Consider the following 19,194-nt stretch of genomic DNA (forward strand, 5'->3'; position numbering starts at 1 on the left):
TTTGGTACTATGCCTTTTATATATATTTTACAATCAATAAAGACAATTTAAACAACTTAAAACATACAATTTGATCGTTAATGATTAAAATAACTTCGGACGAAAAATTGTAGAATTAATCACTTTTTTGTGTCAGTTGTGCTCTTTTAGTTGTATCTTCATTTGCCAGACGCCTAATAACAGAAAATGTTTAGGACAAACCAACTGTTATTGTCATGTGCGTTGCAGTTATTTTTCGTGTGCATCTATTCTTAGCCACTGTGGTAGATAATTGAAAGATTCGAACCAAAGGATACGCTTTACTTTTGTATGCCCATGGCAGGACGCCTATCTCAGTGCATTCGCCGGCTAAGTAGTACGTACCTTCATAATTGATTTACGGACGCAATTTGGTATAATGTATAATTAAATATTCGAACTCATGTTTTCAGTAAATCCATTACTTTCGGTATCTGTTGCAATAATAAATATAGCGGTCTACCCTTCCACAAAATTCCGCTGAAGCGTTCAAAAAATCCCCTTATGCTAAAAAAGGGTCATATCTTCTCTAGAAAAATTTAAATAGTAGTATCTTGAGAGGATTATCATTTTTGGCTTCTTGGTGAGAACAATATTAAATTTTTAAGTTGCTTCGATACGTTTCTTGAGGATATAGTTGAGCTCGGCCGTATGTATTATAATGCAAGGTCAAACATTATATCTGTCAATATTCTGAATTTAAAATAATTTGTCTCACTCATTAGTTAATAGATTGTATGGAACTATTTTAATAAATCGAATTGAAAACAATCACACGCTTTGTGTATTTTTAAATATTAGATAATATTAGTCATATTTAGATGCATTAATTTAGGTAATATAAGTAATATTTATTATATTATTATACATATATCTTAAAATTATATTAATTTATTTTATGTAGATTTGAAGAGAAAATATAACGAGGCTATACATTTTTTCAATTTTATTTTTATTTAGTAGCTGTACAGTGCTTAAATTGAAATATTAGTTTTTTTTCTTCTTCATCGTCATCTTCTGGACGGTCGGGAGTTTCTGTGTCATTTTTTTCATCTTCCTTGTCTTAAATTATCGTTTCCAGACCTACCAGAATTTCATGGTCAAGTGCACTCTTCTTCACACGATCATTTTGCATAAAAACAGCGTTTCGGCAAGCTTGCCCATTACATACCGTTTCCAAGCTACAGTGCATTGCAACCTTCCTTTGTATATATTTATATAAAAATCTATTGTTTTGTTAATACAAATTAGTATAAACATAATAAAGCAAAAATACTAAAACATTTGTCTTATTTGTACAACAAATAAAGATTTTATTAAATAAAAGTTGAAGTTTTCACAAACAGGTTTGTACCTACTCCATTTCATATATGGTGACGTAATATTTGGAAAAATGACTCCGTAATAAAGTGTCGATGTACAATTATTGAACTTAATTGTATGTGATTGACGTTTTATTTATTTTATAATTTAAATCTAAGTAATTCGGATTTTTAAAGCTAAGTTTATAATCTAAAAACTATATAGATACTAATAAAATACTATAAATATAAAACTAAGTTTGCACTACTTTAGAGAAATACCAAAACATATAAAAAATTTGTACGAGGAGCTAGGAGCAGAAAGGAAAAACGTAAAAAAATAGTTACTATTACTACTAAGTGAAGTTAAAGTCTATCATCTTCAAACTTGCAATAAACTGATTATTAAATTCTGTAAGCTATATGATCTTTCCTCAAAAAAATTAACCAAATCTATTAAAGAGTTATGTAGTATAAGATTTTTCTTTTGTAGTAAAAAATAAAATAGTTATGAGAAGGGCAAAAAATGACCAGCCCCCCGAGCCGTAGTGGGTCTGACTCTATATTAAGTAAATTATCTTATAGTTTTGTAGCGCAGATATTTTTATTTATAATTACCTAGAAAAAAAGTTACAAATTTTCAAATGCTAAAGGTACGCAATATTTCCATCCATATTTAGTAAACTGTTTAAAATAATGCGTAGAGGTTTGTAGGAACCAAATTTGTATTCGCTTCGTCGCGTCGCTATCTATATGCTGATTTATAGAAAGTAATTTTTTAGCCTCCAATTTCCGAAGACGACCGTAATCATGTCTTTTTTTGATGTGGTATTTCACGCGTATCCTAAGTCGATACTACACATTCTAAGCCGTTTTCTGAAGGTTCTTCTAGTAATGTTTAGGAAAATTTCACTTAACAAGCCTTAGCTTTTTTAAATTGAAACGCATTTATAATTTGAATCTGTCAGTGTTATTTTTAAACAGATTCTTTTGGACAACCATAAACAAAACGTCGTTTACTATAAACAACTAGAAACAATTTGGCGTAGATTAGTACAGGTTAGAAGACAGCCACATAATTTAAGGTGCTGGCGATTTTTGCACTCCTCTTAATGATGCTTTTACTACAAACCTTTAAACTAATGTTTAACTAATTAACTCTACAAAGGATTTGGTGCTTTTTTTAAAGAAAGTCGGGGGCCAACTTCGCAAATCTATGTAAAATTTTATTTCATAAGATATTTTCGTTTTTTTATTCTGGTTTGTCATTTCTATTCCTAGCTGCTAATATGCTATGAGTTCATGATGAAACAACTGATATGTGATATTTTACGAGGCAAAATTATAAATATAAGTATGTTGTAAAGTTTTTTTATTGCATTTTAGCTTTGATGATAAAAATGGCAGATAATACGGTATCTACTAGATAAACTGCTCCGTTAATAATACATAAGGCACCTAACGCAAGACCCACCTGAAAAGTGAAAAATACAAATTATTTTCTCAAGCATATTATAAAAACACACAATTTTAGACAAATTTCCTTCTACGTGCTCAGAAATGTTTACAAATGAGAGTTAAATGAACAGAAAATTGGCGAATCCACGAAATTTACAGTTCGAAACGGCAAATAAATTTCAAAGGTAGCAAATTGGGTTTAAAAGTCAATGAAACTCCATTATATTACAAAGCGATGTTGTAAACTCAAGCTAAATATTTTTTTTCTGAACGGGAAGTATATTTTGAAATATAGTACATTAAAATCGAAAATGGCAATTTGAATAATATTGTTAATGATATTAATGAAAAATTGTGTTTTTGTATTTACTAATTATGTCATTATAGATTATTGCTCCTTACTTGTCTTTCCGAGTCAACTTCGGTATATTTGTATTCGGATAGATAACCAAGCCAATAGTGAAGAGCGGTTGCTCCAACAGCGACCCACATAAATACACCAACAATGTTCATCAAAATATCAGTGAAAGTTCTGAAAAATACAATTATATTATTATTATAGAATTAAAATTTATATAGAGATGGGAATATCTTCTTGCAGGTCTGCAAGTTTGTTCATAAAAGCTTTTAAACTTTATTTTGACTGTTTTGCGTCATATACCTCGACGAATAATGAATATTTCTTAGATAAGGTTACAGTGGTTGACTTTTTAGTCCCTTTTGAGCATACAGTCAAAACTACTTAAGCTATAGGACGATTTCATCTCAGGCATCGTCCTTCCTCGGGAAATCTAGTTCAATATTAGTCACGGCATACAACCAACAAAGCCGTGTATTGTTTTATTGGCAGTGACTATTAATAATCACTAAATTTTAAACAAAGTTTTGGCTAGATTTGTACAATTGAGACATCGTCCGGAGGTTTACTAAACAAAACTTTAGCGTAGTCCAGATCCAGGCAGCCTGGATCTACGAGGTCTATACCTGCAGCTGAAAGACTGAAAGAATAGAACAATGGCACTAAGAAAGCCAGAGTGCATCTTCACGGAAGGCAAGAAGGACAGACAACGGCTCTTTTCAAAAACTAACTTTCCGGGAAGCGTCAATACCTCCTAAGACAACAAATGAAGAAAAATAGCAAAACTAACAGAGAAACAGCAGCAACTGCTAAGCACGTGTGTAGCAGTGAACGAATAAAATATGCTTTGAACAATAACAACCGTTCGAGTCGCCAGATAGGGCCTTTCTACAAAAAGGTCAGGAAGAAATCTTGCCACACCTGATAAGCCTCAGTCGAAGAAATCTAGAGCTGGTATATATACCATATAAACCCCTGCATAAGGCACAACATAACCTTCATACCAAAAGTAGGCAAGAAGGACACCACACATCCTTCAGACCAATCAGCCTCACATCGTTTTCATCGATCGAAAAAGCTCAATTAAATTAGAACAGAGACTTTGAAGTAGCAACTACTCCATCCTTGTGAATATTCATTCAACCAAACAGGCAAATCCATGGAGATTGCACTGATATAATTGACAAACGAAATTCAGAATACTCTGACGATCAAAGAAAACGTAGTATATATATTTTTAGTTATAAAAGGTACGTTTGATAATAGTCCTCATGAGGCTATCAAAAGAGCATTAGATGCGAGATGAGAATATAGGACAACTTGCAGATGGATGGTACAACTACTATCCTCTAGAAGAGGAAAATGAAAGTAGGGCAAGGTACCATTTCTATTGATGCAAACAGGGGATGTCCATAAGGAGGATTTGCATCCAACTTATGTGGAGCTTAGTGATATATTGTTAGAAATATGCCGACGAGGTTCATTTACGCAAAGGGAGCTCTGAGAATACACTCTATGACAAAGTTCAAATAGGATTTAAGTATACAAACTAGATAGGCAAGCCATTGAGTGGAAAACAGACCGAGATATCTGGAACACTAGGTAATAATCTCCTCTGGAACAAACATGAAACGGATATAACCACAAAAGCCCTGATTATGTGTAGAAATTTCCCAGAGAAGAATTGGGGTCGTAACTCAAAAATCTTACTGTTGATTTCCACGGCGATTGTGAGACCAACCATCGTGTACAAAGACTGGCTTGTATATGTGCAGCCGGGGCCATAAGATCATGCCCAACAGCTGCGAAAGCAGTGATTTTAAATATTTCATCTCTCCATATATAGTATTGGAAAGCGTGACGGAAAAAAACTTCAATCAGAACGTTCAGAGAACAAGTTCAACAGGGAAAATGATCAAATAAGGATATGCCTACAAGATGACATACCGAAAAAGTTGTGGAAGCAAATGGGATCAAAACACTATACGAGATATGAACAGAAATGCAATCAAATGGTATAAGGTTCCAAATTAGCAGACAGAACTGGATTAGAAGTACACGAGCAGAAATTTACGCAATAGAAAAATGTGTTCAGAAAGATTATATTATGAAACTATTATATTAACAGTATTTTAAAATGTAGATATTCACTTTATACAGGATAGTTTAATATTTACATAAATTTGAAGTGACATATAATCGCAGAATTAAATGTAAGAAATTATATACATTAATACCTTCATAATAAAAAATATTTATCGATAGATATAACACGACGTAAGGGGGAAATAACACGGAGAGAAATGTAAAAAAAACAACTACTTTAGAGAGCACTGTTAACGAAAAGACAAAAGATTTGGTTTATAATAAATATTTATCTAATTCTTACGTTTTATGGTCGCCACTAGCGAAGCAGAGGCTAATGAGAGACACGAATGTATATATGATATATCCCACAAATACACCAGAAGCTACAATTTCAGCATCGGGGTTCTTTTCTTCATTTAAATTCCATGTTCCTCCTACTCCCAAGAAATAACCTTGATATCCAGTACGATAGATGATAATACATATCAAGTTTATAACCTACAATTAAATAAAAATTATTTTATTATCAAAAATATCAAGTTCTTTTTCGTATTTTAATGACTGCTGAGTGAACTATTTCGGTTTCAACACAATTTTTTTTATAACCTATAGCGTTATCTACATGCAGATATTGAAATGAGAATTCATTTGAACCAAACCCGAGAAATATTGTCTTAATTGAAATTGATTATTCTTTAGGTATGCAGTTTTCATACATTTTACGATATATTACATATTAAATACAACCACGGGAAAACCACAAAAGTATTTATCTTTTTTAGTAGGTGTTTAAATCCTGCTTGCCATTAACGTCATTAACATAACCTACAATCCTTTGATACATAAAGAAGGTGTGAAGCTTAATTAACATTCCTGCAAAAAGTTTACGTTTTATTTTGCAAGGCTAGGAGTATATGATGACAGATGAAGACCATATTCGGCATTATATTTTTTACGAATTTCTCTTGGGAAAGAAAGCAAATGAGTCTGCACACAATATCTTCTATGGTTTGGGACCATATATTGATGGAGTCAGAAAATGTAATCATTGATTAGAGAAATTTCGACATGTAACATTGGTTGGTCAAGTCAGTGAGTTTTATTTTGATCAGGAAACACTTCAGAGTTTTTAGTTAGATATCCTCAACTAATGCAACAGGTCCTTGCCACAACTATTCGTAAAAAATTTATTTGTAATTTATTGCGGTCCTTGGTAAGGTCCGAAAGTTCCATACCCGTGTATTAAGAGTTGGCTATAATGGTTGGACAAAAGCGAGGCTTAACTGGCATGAACTCTTTTCAGTTAATCGAAAATTTATAAACGAAATGTATAGTGCACAATTGGAAATGTTACATAGAGCTATGAAAGAAATACCTAAAGCACGAGATGATTAATCGAAAGGGTTTAATTCTCCATCACGATAACGCATTATGGCATTCAAAAATCGTGGTGGGAAAACGTCTTTACTTTTCAAGTTGTTGTGCGATTTTTTCATTATGACAACGCGTCGTGATATACGTCGCTTTTGATTCGGGAGGTTTTGACTGGTTAAAGTCTTACTGTCTGTGTACATTTACTTCATTCACCACATTTAGCACCATAAAACTTCTGGCTTTTACCGAAAATAAAACTTGTGGTAAAAAGGAAACATTCTTAACATTATGAAGGTCTCTTTTGTCTCTTTTCCGAAAGAGGCTTTCCATAAATGCTTCGAGTCGTGTATTGAACATTGGGATACGTGCATTGCTAGTCAAGCGTACTACTTTTGAGAGATCAATTCATGTTTTATGTTATTGTTTACTTTATTGATAATATTAATTACCATATTTTATAATAAAAAAATTTTTAAAATTTCATCAGCAATATAAATATTTTATAGGACCGAGTTCATATTATTTAGTTACATATTACATTTTATATAAATAATATAGTCTTACAGCAAACATTTATCAGTATTTCAGTAATCTACCTTTGACTCATTTTTATCTGCTATATTTACAACACAAATATCTTCATAGAACTAGATAAAAAAAATAATCTCTCCGTTAATATGATATTTATTACCATAGCAAATATTTCTTAATCGGAATTTTGAAAAACATTGTTCATGTTCATCTTAATTATTTTGTAATGCGAGGGTAAGTAATACGTAAATATATTGAAATGAATTTTGAATACTTTAAAACCAAGCTCCTTTGAATAATTATTGACGATCATCCGGAAATTCAAATGTATGTAGTGTATTCATAGCAGTAGCAGATTTTCATTAAACCCCCAATTTTGCTGCCACTGTTCTACTTACAGAGGAAGCTAATTGTTCAAACTATGACACTAAAATAATCACATCTAAACTGATAAAAATCTATATGTAAGCATTAAAAAAACTCAAGGTTAATGTTTGGATTATCATTTTTTCCTGAATTACTTATTTGAGGGACGTTATTTACTTCCGTTTGTCAATGAGAAGCTTTAATGAATTTTATTGCAACTTTTATTCTCGCTCATTTGAAACTAGACTTTTCATAACTAATTCTATCAATTTGTCGCACAGGCGTTTCACGAGTTCTTCGTATTTCTGATAATAGAACACGAGAACACGAGCGTTCACACTAACCGACGGCGACGTGGACAGGTGCGAAACTTTTAAAGAACGTAGGGTCCAAACTCCTGCCTACACACTTTCAATCTGCTTGGAACTCGGCCTGATCTAAATAATATAGTCTGATACATTATAAGTACCAAGTTTCAAAAGACTATGTGTGAAATTTTATGGCATTCCGATTAGTCAGAAAAAAGTGACAGCCATTTAAGTGAAGCTACTTTTGTTATTCAAAACAAGGGATTCAAAACAATTTCGTTTTTAAATTTGTCATTGCTTCTTGATGAGAAATATACTGTACAAGCTCAGCAATGGCTTCAAAAGGATTATCCAGACTTTGCCCTATCGAAAAGAACCATTTGTTATTGGTGTGCTCAATTTAAACGTGGTCGCACAGACACCGATGATGGTAAACGTTCTGGTCGCCCAATTGAGGTGGTTACTCCAGAAAACATCAAAAAAGTTTACAAATTGGTTATATCTAATCGTAAATTGGAATTGCGTGAGATAGCTGGGGCCGTAAAGATATCAAAAGGCAGTGCGTCTACAATTATGCATGAGCATTTGACCATGAGAAAGCTTATTTTAAAGCGGGTGTTGCGTTTACTCACAGTCGACCGAAAACAACATGTTGATGATTCAGAGCAGTTTTTTGCCATGTTTACACGTAATAAATCAGATTTTTTTGCGTCGATATGTGACAATGGATGCAGCATAGATCCATCATTTCACTCCAGAATCATAACGATCATCTTTTGAGTGGACTGCAGCCGGTGAACCATGTCCGAAGCGTTCAAATGCATAACTGGGATGGTTATGGCTTCAGTATTTTGGGGTACCAATCCAATATTGTTCATCGTTTATCTCCAAAAGGAAAATACAATCAATATCAAATACTACATAGAGTTGTTGGGTCATTTGAATTCAAAAATCAAGGGAAAACGGCCTCATATGTCGAAGAAAAAGCCACTGTTGATGGTTAAATTGAACTAATTACACTTCGAATTACTTCCTCATCCACAGTATAGCCCAGATCTAGCTCCCAGTGACTACTGGCTATTCGGCTCAAATGCTGAGAAGCAATTGTTGAAACTGAAGCCCATTTTGAGACAAAAGACAAATATAAAATAGATTTTTGGCAAAAAATGTGTTTTTCTCAGTTTGTCACACGGCTTGAGTGATGTGTTACGTGCTCAGAAAAAAAAATGATTAATATCTTTGGCGACCACATGATGTCTAGGTGTCAACAAAAGAAGGTGGTCGATGTCTGTTTGAGGCATCATGCTCCAGGCAACTTTGGTTCGTGGATTAACTGCGCCAAAGTTTATGGAATGTTGTGCGAATTTGACGTTACCTCATCAATAGTTCTCACTTATCGATTTTGATGAACGGACAGGCCACAGCAAAATATTAACAACAGTTTCATTGAGATTTGAAATATACATATACTCGTATATGACAATTGTTATTCTGCCTCAGGAAAACACAAGTGGTGATCGATTACTATAAGTAATGGGTCCCCAAACCATTACTCCAAGAGTCCTGTGCACATGTCACGATATTACGCCATTCAGCCTCCCAATACTGATATGATGTTCTCTGTATTAGTTCAAACGGTGTGATGCGCAGCCAATTAGAGCACTAATCACGGCAATATAGTGTCCTTATAGTAACAGGTATACCTTCTTATTCAAACCATAGTAACAAAACTGTCTTGCTAAGTTCGTTATTTTGATGCTTGGTTGACAAGTTGATCTTCTAAGTGTTCATCTACATTCTTCTTTCTAAATAATGAACTCCATTACAATACAGTTAACTCGACAGGAAATTTTATAGTAGAATTGTACTTATTGCCAAAATCGATAATAAGGTGATATTTTTGACGTAAAGACCTTGAGGTATTTTATTACGCTCAACCCAAGTAGACGAACTTACAGAAACTGAGGAAATCTGTATACTATTCGGCTTTCGTAGACAGGTTTCTTTTCGTGAGATATTCTTTAGTAAATGATTTATCAACAGGTTCAAAAGTTCGTGAAAATGCTTTGCCTTGTCTAGAAAATATTGGATTCAATCAATCAGTTTTGAGAATCGAATTAATAAAATTAACCCAATAGAACTTATACGTGTTCAAATAAACAAAGTAGCAAGTAACAAATGACTTGAGATATCAGCTGGGTAAGAACTGATACTCTTCCAGTTCTGTTTCATTTTCTGAAAAATGCGTTTTGTTTAGCTAGAAAATAATGACGTTTTTCAGTGTTTATAAACTCTTGAACCGTCAGGAATCAAACATTTACTAGTACTTTTTCGAATCCAGTCGGTATTATTTGAAACAATAATTAGTTTGTTCAAATCAAGAATCAAATATTGTTTTAACTACATCGACATCTATTAAAGTATCTGTAATTAATCCATTTATTTGATCCACAATTTGTTCAAACTTTTTATGAATGTCAAACTAAGCGTTAATCGACATTTGCAGCACGATTAGAAATTTGGATTCACCTGCATGATCTGTATGTATTTTATTTACAGTTTTCATATCGAATTTTGATTATGAATCATTATCATTCGAAAAAGTTCACAATACTTTTCAGATGTTAACTTTGACTTATAAAGACAAAATTATTATATTCATGGACTATTGAAATCAAGAGATTGAAGGGAACCTCCACAACAAAATTATCTTCTTCATAGATTGGAGGTAAAGTCTCTGAAGAAGATAACTTCGTACTCAAAAGGTTTAATAGTGTAATTGTGAGTGTTCAGTAGAAAGAAAAGATATAATAAAATAATTATAGAAGGAAATAAAACAAAATAATTATAACTGGATATTCATTCAAACGAGTCAACAAGGAATGTTAACAGAATATTCATGAATAAAAAATATGAAATCACACATGCGATTAGTCTTATGAGCCAACTTTCAAAGCTCTTTCTCAAAGTGATACACACGAGAATTTATAAATTCTGTGAGAGCCACATATCCCCCAACCAGTTCGTGTTTATAAAAGCTGTTGATACGAATAAACCATTGTTCTCAGTTCAGGTCCCGATAAAAAATGCAGAGACGGAAATAGCGATGTGTATACAAGTTTAATAGACCATGAAAATATATGGGAAAATGATGGAGATACTTGAAGAAACGGGAATTAACACTAAGGACCTGAGAATAACTGGAAACCTCTACTGGAACCAAGGCTGCATATTTTCTCCATTTATCTTCAACTTGTACTTTCCATTTTACACGATTAATTATAAGAAATAGAAGTTTTTTTTTAATTTTCACATTTTTCTATGTTAATATATTCGAACACGCCCAATATTAAATTGTGACCTACTTTAATTCGTTTTTTTCGTAAACAATTTACTTACGTTGTAGGAAAACTAGTAACTATGAATAATTTCAATTAGTCACTCAGAATAGATAAGATAAATTTTTTAAGAATTAATTGAAATGAAATATTTATCGAGTTTCTACAGTCATAACAAATTAAAAATGAATATCGTCATGTAGGTATATACAATCAGTGTTGCCACAATTTAAAAGCTGAATGTAAAAATTGAACTAGAAAATGTACTAGATTGTACCAACTTCAAACAAATTTAATAAAATTATAGAAAGATGTATAAACATAAGTTTAAATTAAATTTTTTTTCCAAAAATGTTATAGACTGTGTCAATTATTATTTTAAGGATGAAAAATTTATATAAAGTTTACCGATAAAATTAGCAATGCAGTACAAAAATCTCACGATCTAAATATAAATCAACTTGGCTCTGTTTTCTAATTATTGTTACAATCTAGTACAATTTCTAGTTTATTTTATTAAACGAAAATATAAAATAACTTTATATTTGCGAACGCAGGGAAAATGTATTAGAAAAAAGGAAAAATGTACTAGCGTATAAAATACACTAAAATTGTACAATTGTACTAGCTCTGGCAACACTGTATACAATACGAGCGCTAGTGGAAAAGCGATTTGATTTATTTATAAGGTGTGTTGACATAGTAACGTAACTTGCTACTATTTATATTTCTTATAAAAAAGCTGTCGTTTAAAAGTTTAGTAAGACTATCATACCGGTGGTGGAATTAAATTATTAAAAAATTGGTTTTGTCCAGAAAGTAAACGGATATTCCGCCAGTCATGAATTAAATCTCATTGTCAATAATGAAAGGGTTGTCTCTAGAAATTTTTAAAATTTAACTATGTTTACGGAATAAGAAACAAATAACTGTTCTAGTGATGAGATCTTATGAGGATTGTAAAACAACTTATGATAAGTAGTACCCTTATTTATTGATACGTATCCAAATCGCTATCAAATTACAAAACTACAGGGGGGAATGTAAACTTCTTTTTTGAAAAAGTTGGATAAAATTAGCCGACCAAAGATCGCAACTAATCATGAAAAATCTTTTTGCTATACAACGTTTTGTGAAAAATATTTGTACATCTACTCCAAAAACTACTGGTATTCGTGTAGGATTATTAAGAAGAAGTTTCATTTCCACTATAATACAAGAATTATCTGGAGATGACTGCAGAATAGAATTTTATAAAATTATATTGCACAAGGTAAATGTTGTTTCTTAGGTAGACTTTCGATGACCACTGCGTTAAATGATACAGTCCAGCGCCACAGTTGCCATAGAACAGAAATGCATTTGAAAGTTAATGTTTGGTTAGGTTAGGAGAACCAATCGGAGAAGACGAATCATTCTCCACTACGACAATGCGAGCTCACACATAAGTTCAAATAAAAACGTTTTTACACAGTCAAAACATAGAATTGATATCAGTCATCTGCCGTACATTCCTTGTCTGGCACCCAATGATTTTGTTTATTCTTGCAGGTCAAAAATAAATTGCAAAGTCAACGTTCTTCTACATCTGAAGAAGCGGTTGATGCGTTCAAATCACATGTTTTGGAGGTGTCTCAATCGTAATGGAAAAAATACTTCGATAATTGGTTCAAACGCAAGCAAAAGTGTATTTTTTTTCATGGAGAATATTTTGAAAAGCAATAAAGCCATATCCAACTATAAATATTTGTCTATCTCAAAACTTAAGTAGCAACTCTCATAGTATAACACACACCAATAGTTATGACCTCTCCACCGTTAGCGCTTGAATTGTTTTTATGTGCCGATAAGAAATCAACTTATTTCATTTTTAGTTTGTTAGATTTTGGAAATAAGTAGTTAACATATCAAAGAACAAAATAACAATTTCTGTAACTATCCATTTACAATCATATTCTATATGTTTGTTCCTATGACAACCACATTGTCATAAAGTTTACATTATTATTTCTACAATTAGAACACTTATCTAGGTATCCGCCCAGTTGTTATTAAATATGAGAGCTAATTTAGAAAAAAATGTTTTTTCAAAACTTACCAATTTTAAAATTTTTAACACAATTGTTCCCACAGTTTCTATACTTGTCATTTTGTGAAGAAGTGTTGCGATTTTTTTGCTAAATTGAGTTAATTTTACACAGAAATGGTGCTTTTTCACCTGCTACGAGCAAAATGAGGTGAGTCAATATAGATAATCGGTTTATCTCTGCAGATAAGATTCTGTTTTGGCTTCATTGCTCTCCAATAAAAATTGTTCAATATTTTAGTACCTAGAAGGTAATAAATATCATGACAAACTAAAACAAACATAAATTCGTCATTTTTCCATAATTAGGTATTTTTCATTCTGTGTTTATTAACGCAAAAAAACTTTCAGTAAAAATAAAAGTTGCGCATAAAAATGCATTTTCACTTATTTGAATGTTTAGACGAATAAAGTGCAGTACACATAAAATGTTTTAGTTATTATTTGTTTTATTGCAACCTCTGTTTTATTAGCGTCAGATAGTATAATTCTGTTGAATGAATTGTCTGTTTGTGTAGTTTAATTACAGTCCGTGGGCGGATCATGATTATATGGGACTTTGTGTTGAGACTAGCTAGTTTCGATTTTGCCAAAACACTTTCTTCTTTATTTAAGTAGTTATACAGTACACAAATATAAGATAAGAAAATATTATATTTAAATGGATAAAATTACACGTTTAGAAGGTAGAAATAATTTTATTAACGACAATGGGTAAGGGACAGCGTGTGTGCCGCATGCGGGCAGCCAATGGGCCTCATCTAATTTTATCAATCAAGCAAATATTTTTTTTTTAAATAAGATCACTTAAAATAAGCCGAATTTTAAATAGTCAATGAAAAATGAAAATATCCAAGTCTCATTTTTTCCACAGTATAGTTTAAGAAACATAGAAGTAGTGCAAAATGTGGTGGTCAATTAGTAGCTTTCCAATTACACAATCTGAGCTAGACAAACTGACAAAATCATGGATCTAGAGAGGTATGCAGTGGTTACATTATTGTGGGTGTGGCCAGGAGTTTAATTATTGTAAGCAAATAATTATGATTCGGTAACTACGTAATATACTAATATATACAACTAAAGTCTACTTATCGAAGAAAAATAGTGAACCAAATCAATGATCAGTGCATGATCATCACATAAACATCCCAGTGGAAATGGGACGCGGTATCGTTATTGGTCCAAACCAGAGGCACTACAATACTACAAATAAAAAACCGCGCAGGAGGAACCAGTTCCGATTTGCTGTAAATGCAGCTACATCAGGCGTATTATCATACTGCAGTGAGACTGTTTGTATTTGTCTGCTGTGTAATTTTTTTAAACATGCACAAGGATACAGCTGATGAAGTTGTTTTCATTAGCTATACTCCGCATATGAAAAGAGTTAAAAAGCTTCATTCTACGCTAGCAAAAAACAAATTATTGTGAATATTTATAAAAATGACATGCAAGAACGGCAAATATTTCGGGAGTATTAAAGAAATGGGATTTCAATAGAAAAAACGAGACAGGAACAGTTTATTATTAGAAAAAGCAGAAATAATAGTGTAAAGGGAGAATACCTTACAAAAATAAACACTGAACATACTAAGGATAACATTTGGGTGGACTTTCCCATAAATCCTCAAGGCAAGCATTCTTGGATGGACTTTCCACCGGATTAAAAAATTTATCAGGTAGGTAATATTGAAAAAAACTATTATACAATTTTTTATTTACCTGTCTGTGTATGTATGTATGTAATCAAATCTAAGAAGTTTATTTTGGTTGTCATCTACTTATAGCACTATATCTTCTCTTCTTATTTGATCAAAGGTTATCTCTAAAGCTATAGAACATAAATGAATTTCTTTATCTTTATTTATAATTTCTCAGTTAATTATCTGATTCTAAATATCAAATTTATTTGAGCATCTTCCATTTTTAAAGTCATATTGTGAGTCTTACAAAATTTCATTCAAATAAAAGCTTGTTTCTAACGAGATTTTTTTCACTATTATTTATTATTGGGTTGACTTTCATATTCATTACAATTCATGAGAGTTCAATTAATAGCACATTTTATGTTTGGTTGTATATGTGCGTGATTTTAGGAAAAGGCCAGAGACTAATAATTTGTCACATCGGTAGTGAAGATGGTTTTCTGCCAAATGGTTTATGGGTATTTGAATCGAAAATCGAGGAAATGGACGGTTTTCGAAATTGGTTTTCGAAAACTCTACAGAAGCTTGAAGATAATTGTGTTGTCGTATTAGACAATGCTTCATATCACACGAGGAAACTTGAGAAAATTCCAATGGCAACAAGAAAAGCAGGTATCCAAGAATGGCTTACTTCTAAAATTATCGAATTTGATGATGAAGGCAGAACTTTTAGAATTTGTCAAAGAGCATAAACATAAGTATAACTCAAACATTATTGATGTAATGGCCAAAAAACAAAATAAAACCATTATACGATTACCGCCCTACCATTGTGAACTCAATTCCATTGACACTGGGCAGATGTGATACAATATGTTGCAACAGAAAATAAAACGTTTAAATTTTCTGACATTAAAAATGTCATTGATTTGCAAGTTGGGCCTGTTATTATAAATGTTGACGTCAGTGAAAGCTCAAATGAATTTTTTCCTTATTTTGGCCGTTCGCTTTGTATCTATTCCAAACTGCACGTTTAAATTGTATATTTTTATAATAATAATTGTGCATAATTATTTATAATTTATATTATTACTCTGCTGTATGAAACCGCAAATTAAATGCGGTCCTGCTACAAGCCCGGCTTTGACGTGTTCAACTCTGATTACGCGCCCTATGCGTAAATATGTTTTGGTTTACTATTTTTCTTCGATAAATAGAGTATACCTTAAAAATTGCAAAATAAAATACACATGTCAATATTCAATAAAGAATTTTTGACCTCAAGCACTCGAAATGAGCTCATGTTAAAATTTTAGGAACTTCGAAGAATTTGAAACATGGAGATCACAAGAAAATAGAGAAGTAGATTAATGCATGTCAAAGAAAAAACAAATTACCCAATGGAAATGTCAACATTATTTTTAGACACGATTGATTTTGTTTTTATTGTTTTGAGATACTTATAGTAAGTAAATATTTATGTATTGTAACATATATACAAGCGCTAAAATGGCCGACATGCATTTTGTGTATGGTATTGCAAATGGTAAATAATTCTCGACAAACTAGACGTCTATATGCTGAAGACTATCCGCAACGAATGACGCCTCATGACACGGTCATTTCCGGAAATTAGAAACAAGCAATTTTAGACGAAATTGAAGTAAGTACACCCGGAAACAAGCACTAGAAATATTGCCAACGCCCAAAATATCAGCCATTCATTTGTGTGGCGGCGAGTTATAAAAGAGCGGTGTTTAAATCCTTACCACTCCCCAACAGGTTCAAGCTTTTTGCCTAGACATTTTCCCCAACGAAATGCAACAAAATCAAGGATATCATAAATTTTCACATTAATCACTCATGGGCAAACGAAAATTCCTATCAAAATGTATTTTCAGTGAACGTATGGATTGGTATTGTAGATGACTTAATTGGGCCACATTTTCAGCCATTAAATAGTAATTCTTACACCGCAGTCTTCTGGAAATAGCGTGTGCCACCATAATATCCCTTAAATCTTTGAACATGTACGACAATCCATGACATGTAGACTACGCTCATGTATTTTGGCTAGAGGTGATTATCTCCAGCATTTATAATGAATCATATTACATCGTTACTCTTTTCAACTCAATTTATTAAAAAAATTATAAATTATAGTTTTTTCTCTACAGTTATTGGTTTTAGGAAAAAAAATTGAGAATAAAAAATATTTTTAAATGAAACAAGGATTATAAGTTATAATTTTTTCATGACTTCGTCTTGAAAATAAAAGGGTTGCTAATTTCACCCACTTTTAATGTAACAGGAATATTGAAAAAATTCTCCCGGTTAGTCCTTTGCGAATGCAGTAAAATTACAGTCTAGTTTCAAGTCTAGCATTACTGGAATTTTAGAAAAAAGATGAAAACTCAATTTTACTCAGCATCGGCTGAGGAAGTTTTGTTATAGAAAAGTCCCATCTTAATTTCATGAGAGCAATCGCCTTCTAAATTTTGTTTCATGAATTTAGAAACACCCTGTATATTTAAGTTGTTATAAATTATGAATTTATAACTGCTTTGTATTTATTGCGCTCTCTTCAATACGCAATTAAAACGATATCAATTTTTTAACAAATATATTATAAATGAAACTTTTCGATTATTTACAGCAATTTTGATTAATTAAAAGAATTGTGTTCCAGGATAGTTTTATTTGTTTTAGTAAATTTATTATTTAAAAGTTGTTTCAAGCTTTTTCACCTTTATTTTAATCGTTTAATTGTAAAAAGCTGTTGTCGTCCCATTTAATATTAATTGTTAACCATATCTAATAAGTCAACTGAAGCTGAATACTGTTACCTGGGGAAACGTCTCCAGCCGTGTCCATAAGGTTACATTGCACATATATATTTTATGCCATTATAACATTAACAATTTTCTGAATAAACTATTTGTGAGTGCGTTGTAGCCACAAATAATTTTTGCGACTCAATAAATTATCCTTTACTAATTTTTGTAGAATCAACATACACCTCCCTCTTGCCCTGATATTGACCGGTTTCGTTTCTAAGAAAATTAAATAGGAGATCAAGGTGATTTTTAAATAAAAACACGTTTTGAAAGGTAAATAAGAGTTTTCATGTATTAAAGATCAAATTCTAAATGAACCAAAAATTTTATATTTGCAATAATTAAAATATCAAAATAAGGAGACTGCTCACAAACAACGAAACAGAGAAAATTACCTCTATTATATTTACACAATTTATTCCAAATAAGTCAGGGAAGTTCCTGAATATTGTATTTATGTTAAAAATTATCAACTGTTTTATTACCTGAGAGTTGTCTGTACTAAATATTGAGCACCTATCTGTCTAGTTTCCAAATTTGAATCAAATTATTTTCTTTTGTATTTTCAAGAATGTTATATAAACTATAGGTTCCAATTTATTCAATGAATCGTAAGTTAAAATTCAATTTATTTTTTTGAAAAATGCCCAGCCATAAAAATACTGCATATGAAGCTAATAGAGCTATCAATTCGCTTGAAGTAGGTAGTCTTCAGATAGAAAATGAGGACGTGTTTCAGGTCAGTGAAATTGTCAATATAGCTTCGTAGACCTACAAATGGTCGACCTCAAGTCAATACCTCAGTACAAAATTTTTTTCTGACTATATCTACTTAGGAAAAGCCTCCGAGTAGGGTTATGGACTGCTTTTCATGTGTTAGTTTCATTTAAAACAGTATGGTTAACTTATGTTCACGGGACTATCAAGACAAAGTTATAGGCGTTCTCATTAGCTTGAACTAATGAGCAAAAGAATTAACATATTAAAGAGGTTCACTTATATGTAGAGGTTTTCTGATAATCGTCAATTTTGTGTATGGGCTCTTTGTGAAAGCGTACAGAATTGTTATTGCTTGATTGATAATAATCGACCGCAACTTGCAAGTGAGGTCTAAAAGGCTTAGGACATATTTGGCATTGCTCCCTGTACCACTAAATTTCAATCTTCTCTAACATGCTTGGGACAACTCTAAACAGTCCTAAATTCTTATAAATCACCTCCTCACATACACTATAAGAACACACAGCGTTTTATGTAATTTTTCAGAGGCGTTGCATGGTAAAAGGTACAAAATCTCGAATTTTTATTTACTTTAAATTGCAGGTGCACTAGGCAAAAGAGCTCACAGAAGTTAATATAAAAGAAAAGTCGCATAATAACATGTAAACACTTGGTGACCAAAAATCTCATTTCACTATCACTATGAACTTCCTTAATTTAAAGGCAGTCTATGTGGAAACATATATGAACTGATATAAAAGA

At 31.9% G+C, this 19,194-nt stretch overlaps 1 protein-coding gene and 2 long non-coding RNA genes across 3 annotated transcripts; 2 read left to right on the plus strand and 1 right to left on the minus strand.

The window, feature by feature from the left end:
• Positions 1-949: 949 nt before the first annotated feature.
• LOC130896803 (protein snakeskin) lies at positions 950-13,494 on the minus strand. Its single transcript, XM_057805121.1, has 4 exons — positions 13,239-13,494; positions 5,525-5,721; positions 3,180-3,309; positions 950-2,793 (listed from the first exon to the last, which is right to left on the minus strand). Exons 1-4 carry the CDS (start codon positions 13,287-13,289, stop codon positions 2,692-2,694), a joined length of 480 nt encoding a protein of 159 aa, XP_057661104.1. The 5' UTR covers positions 13,290-13,494; the 3' UTR covers positions 950-2,691.
• On the plus strand, positions 11,354-13,655 carry LOC130896804 (uncharacterized). Its single transcript, XR_009059618.1, has 2 exons — positions 11,354-12,413; positions 12,692-13,655. It is a non-coding gene; the product is annotated as an uncharacterized LOC130896804 (long non-coding RNA).
• Positions 13,656-16,224: 2,569 nt separating this feature from the next.
• LOC130896806 (uncharacterized) lies at positions 16,225-17,477 on the plus strand. Its single transcript, XR_009059619.1, has 2 exons — positions 16,225-16,340; positions 16,777-17,477. It is a non-coding gene; the product is annotated as an uncharacterized LOC130896806 (long non-coding RNA).
• The last annotated feature ends 1,717 nt before the right edge of the window (positions 17,478-19,194 follow it).

This window comes from Diorhabda carinulata, chromosome 7 (assembly GCF_026250575.1).
Source record: "Diorhabda carinulata isolate Delta chromosome 7, icDioCari1.1, whole genome shotgun sequence".
In the NCBI taxonomy this organism is placed as follows: Eukaryota; Metazoa; Arthropoda; class Insecta; order Coleoptera; family Chrysomelidae; genus Diorhabda; species Diorhabda carinulata.

Bases quoted from the DNA above. Each gene is read 5' to 3' on its own strand.
- LOC130896803 (XM_057805121.1), bottom strand. From the start codon at position 13,289: ATGACAAGTATAGAAACTGTGGGAACAATTGTGTTAAAAATTTTAAAA. The intron at 3,310-5,524 runs GTAAGAATTAGA...TGTATTTTTCAG, and splicing joins GCTAGTGGCGACCATAAAAC to AACTTTCACTGATATTTTGA. The intron at 2,794-3,179 runs GTAAGGAGCAAT...TTCACTTTTCAG, and splicing joins AAGTTGACTCGGAAAGACAA to GTGGGTCTTGCGTTAGGTGC.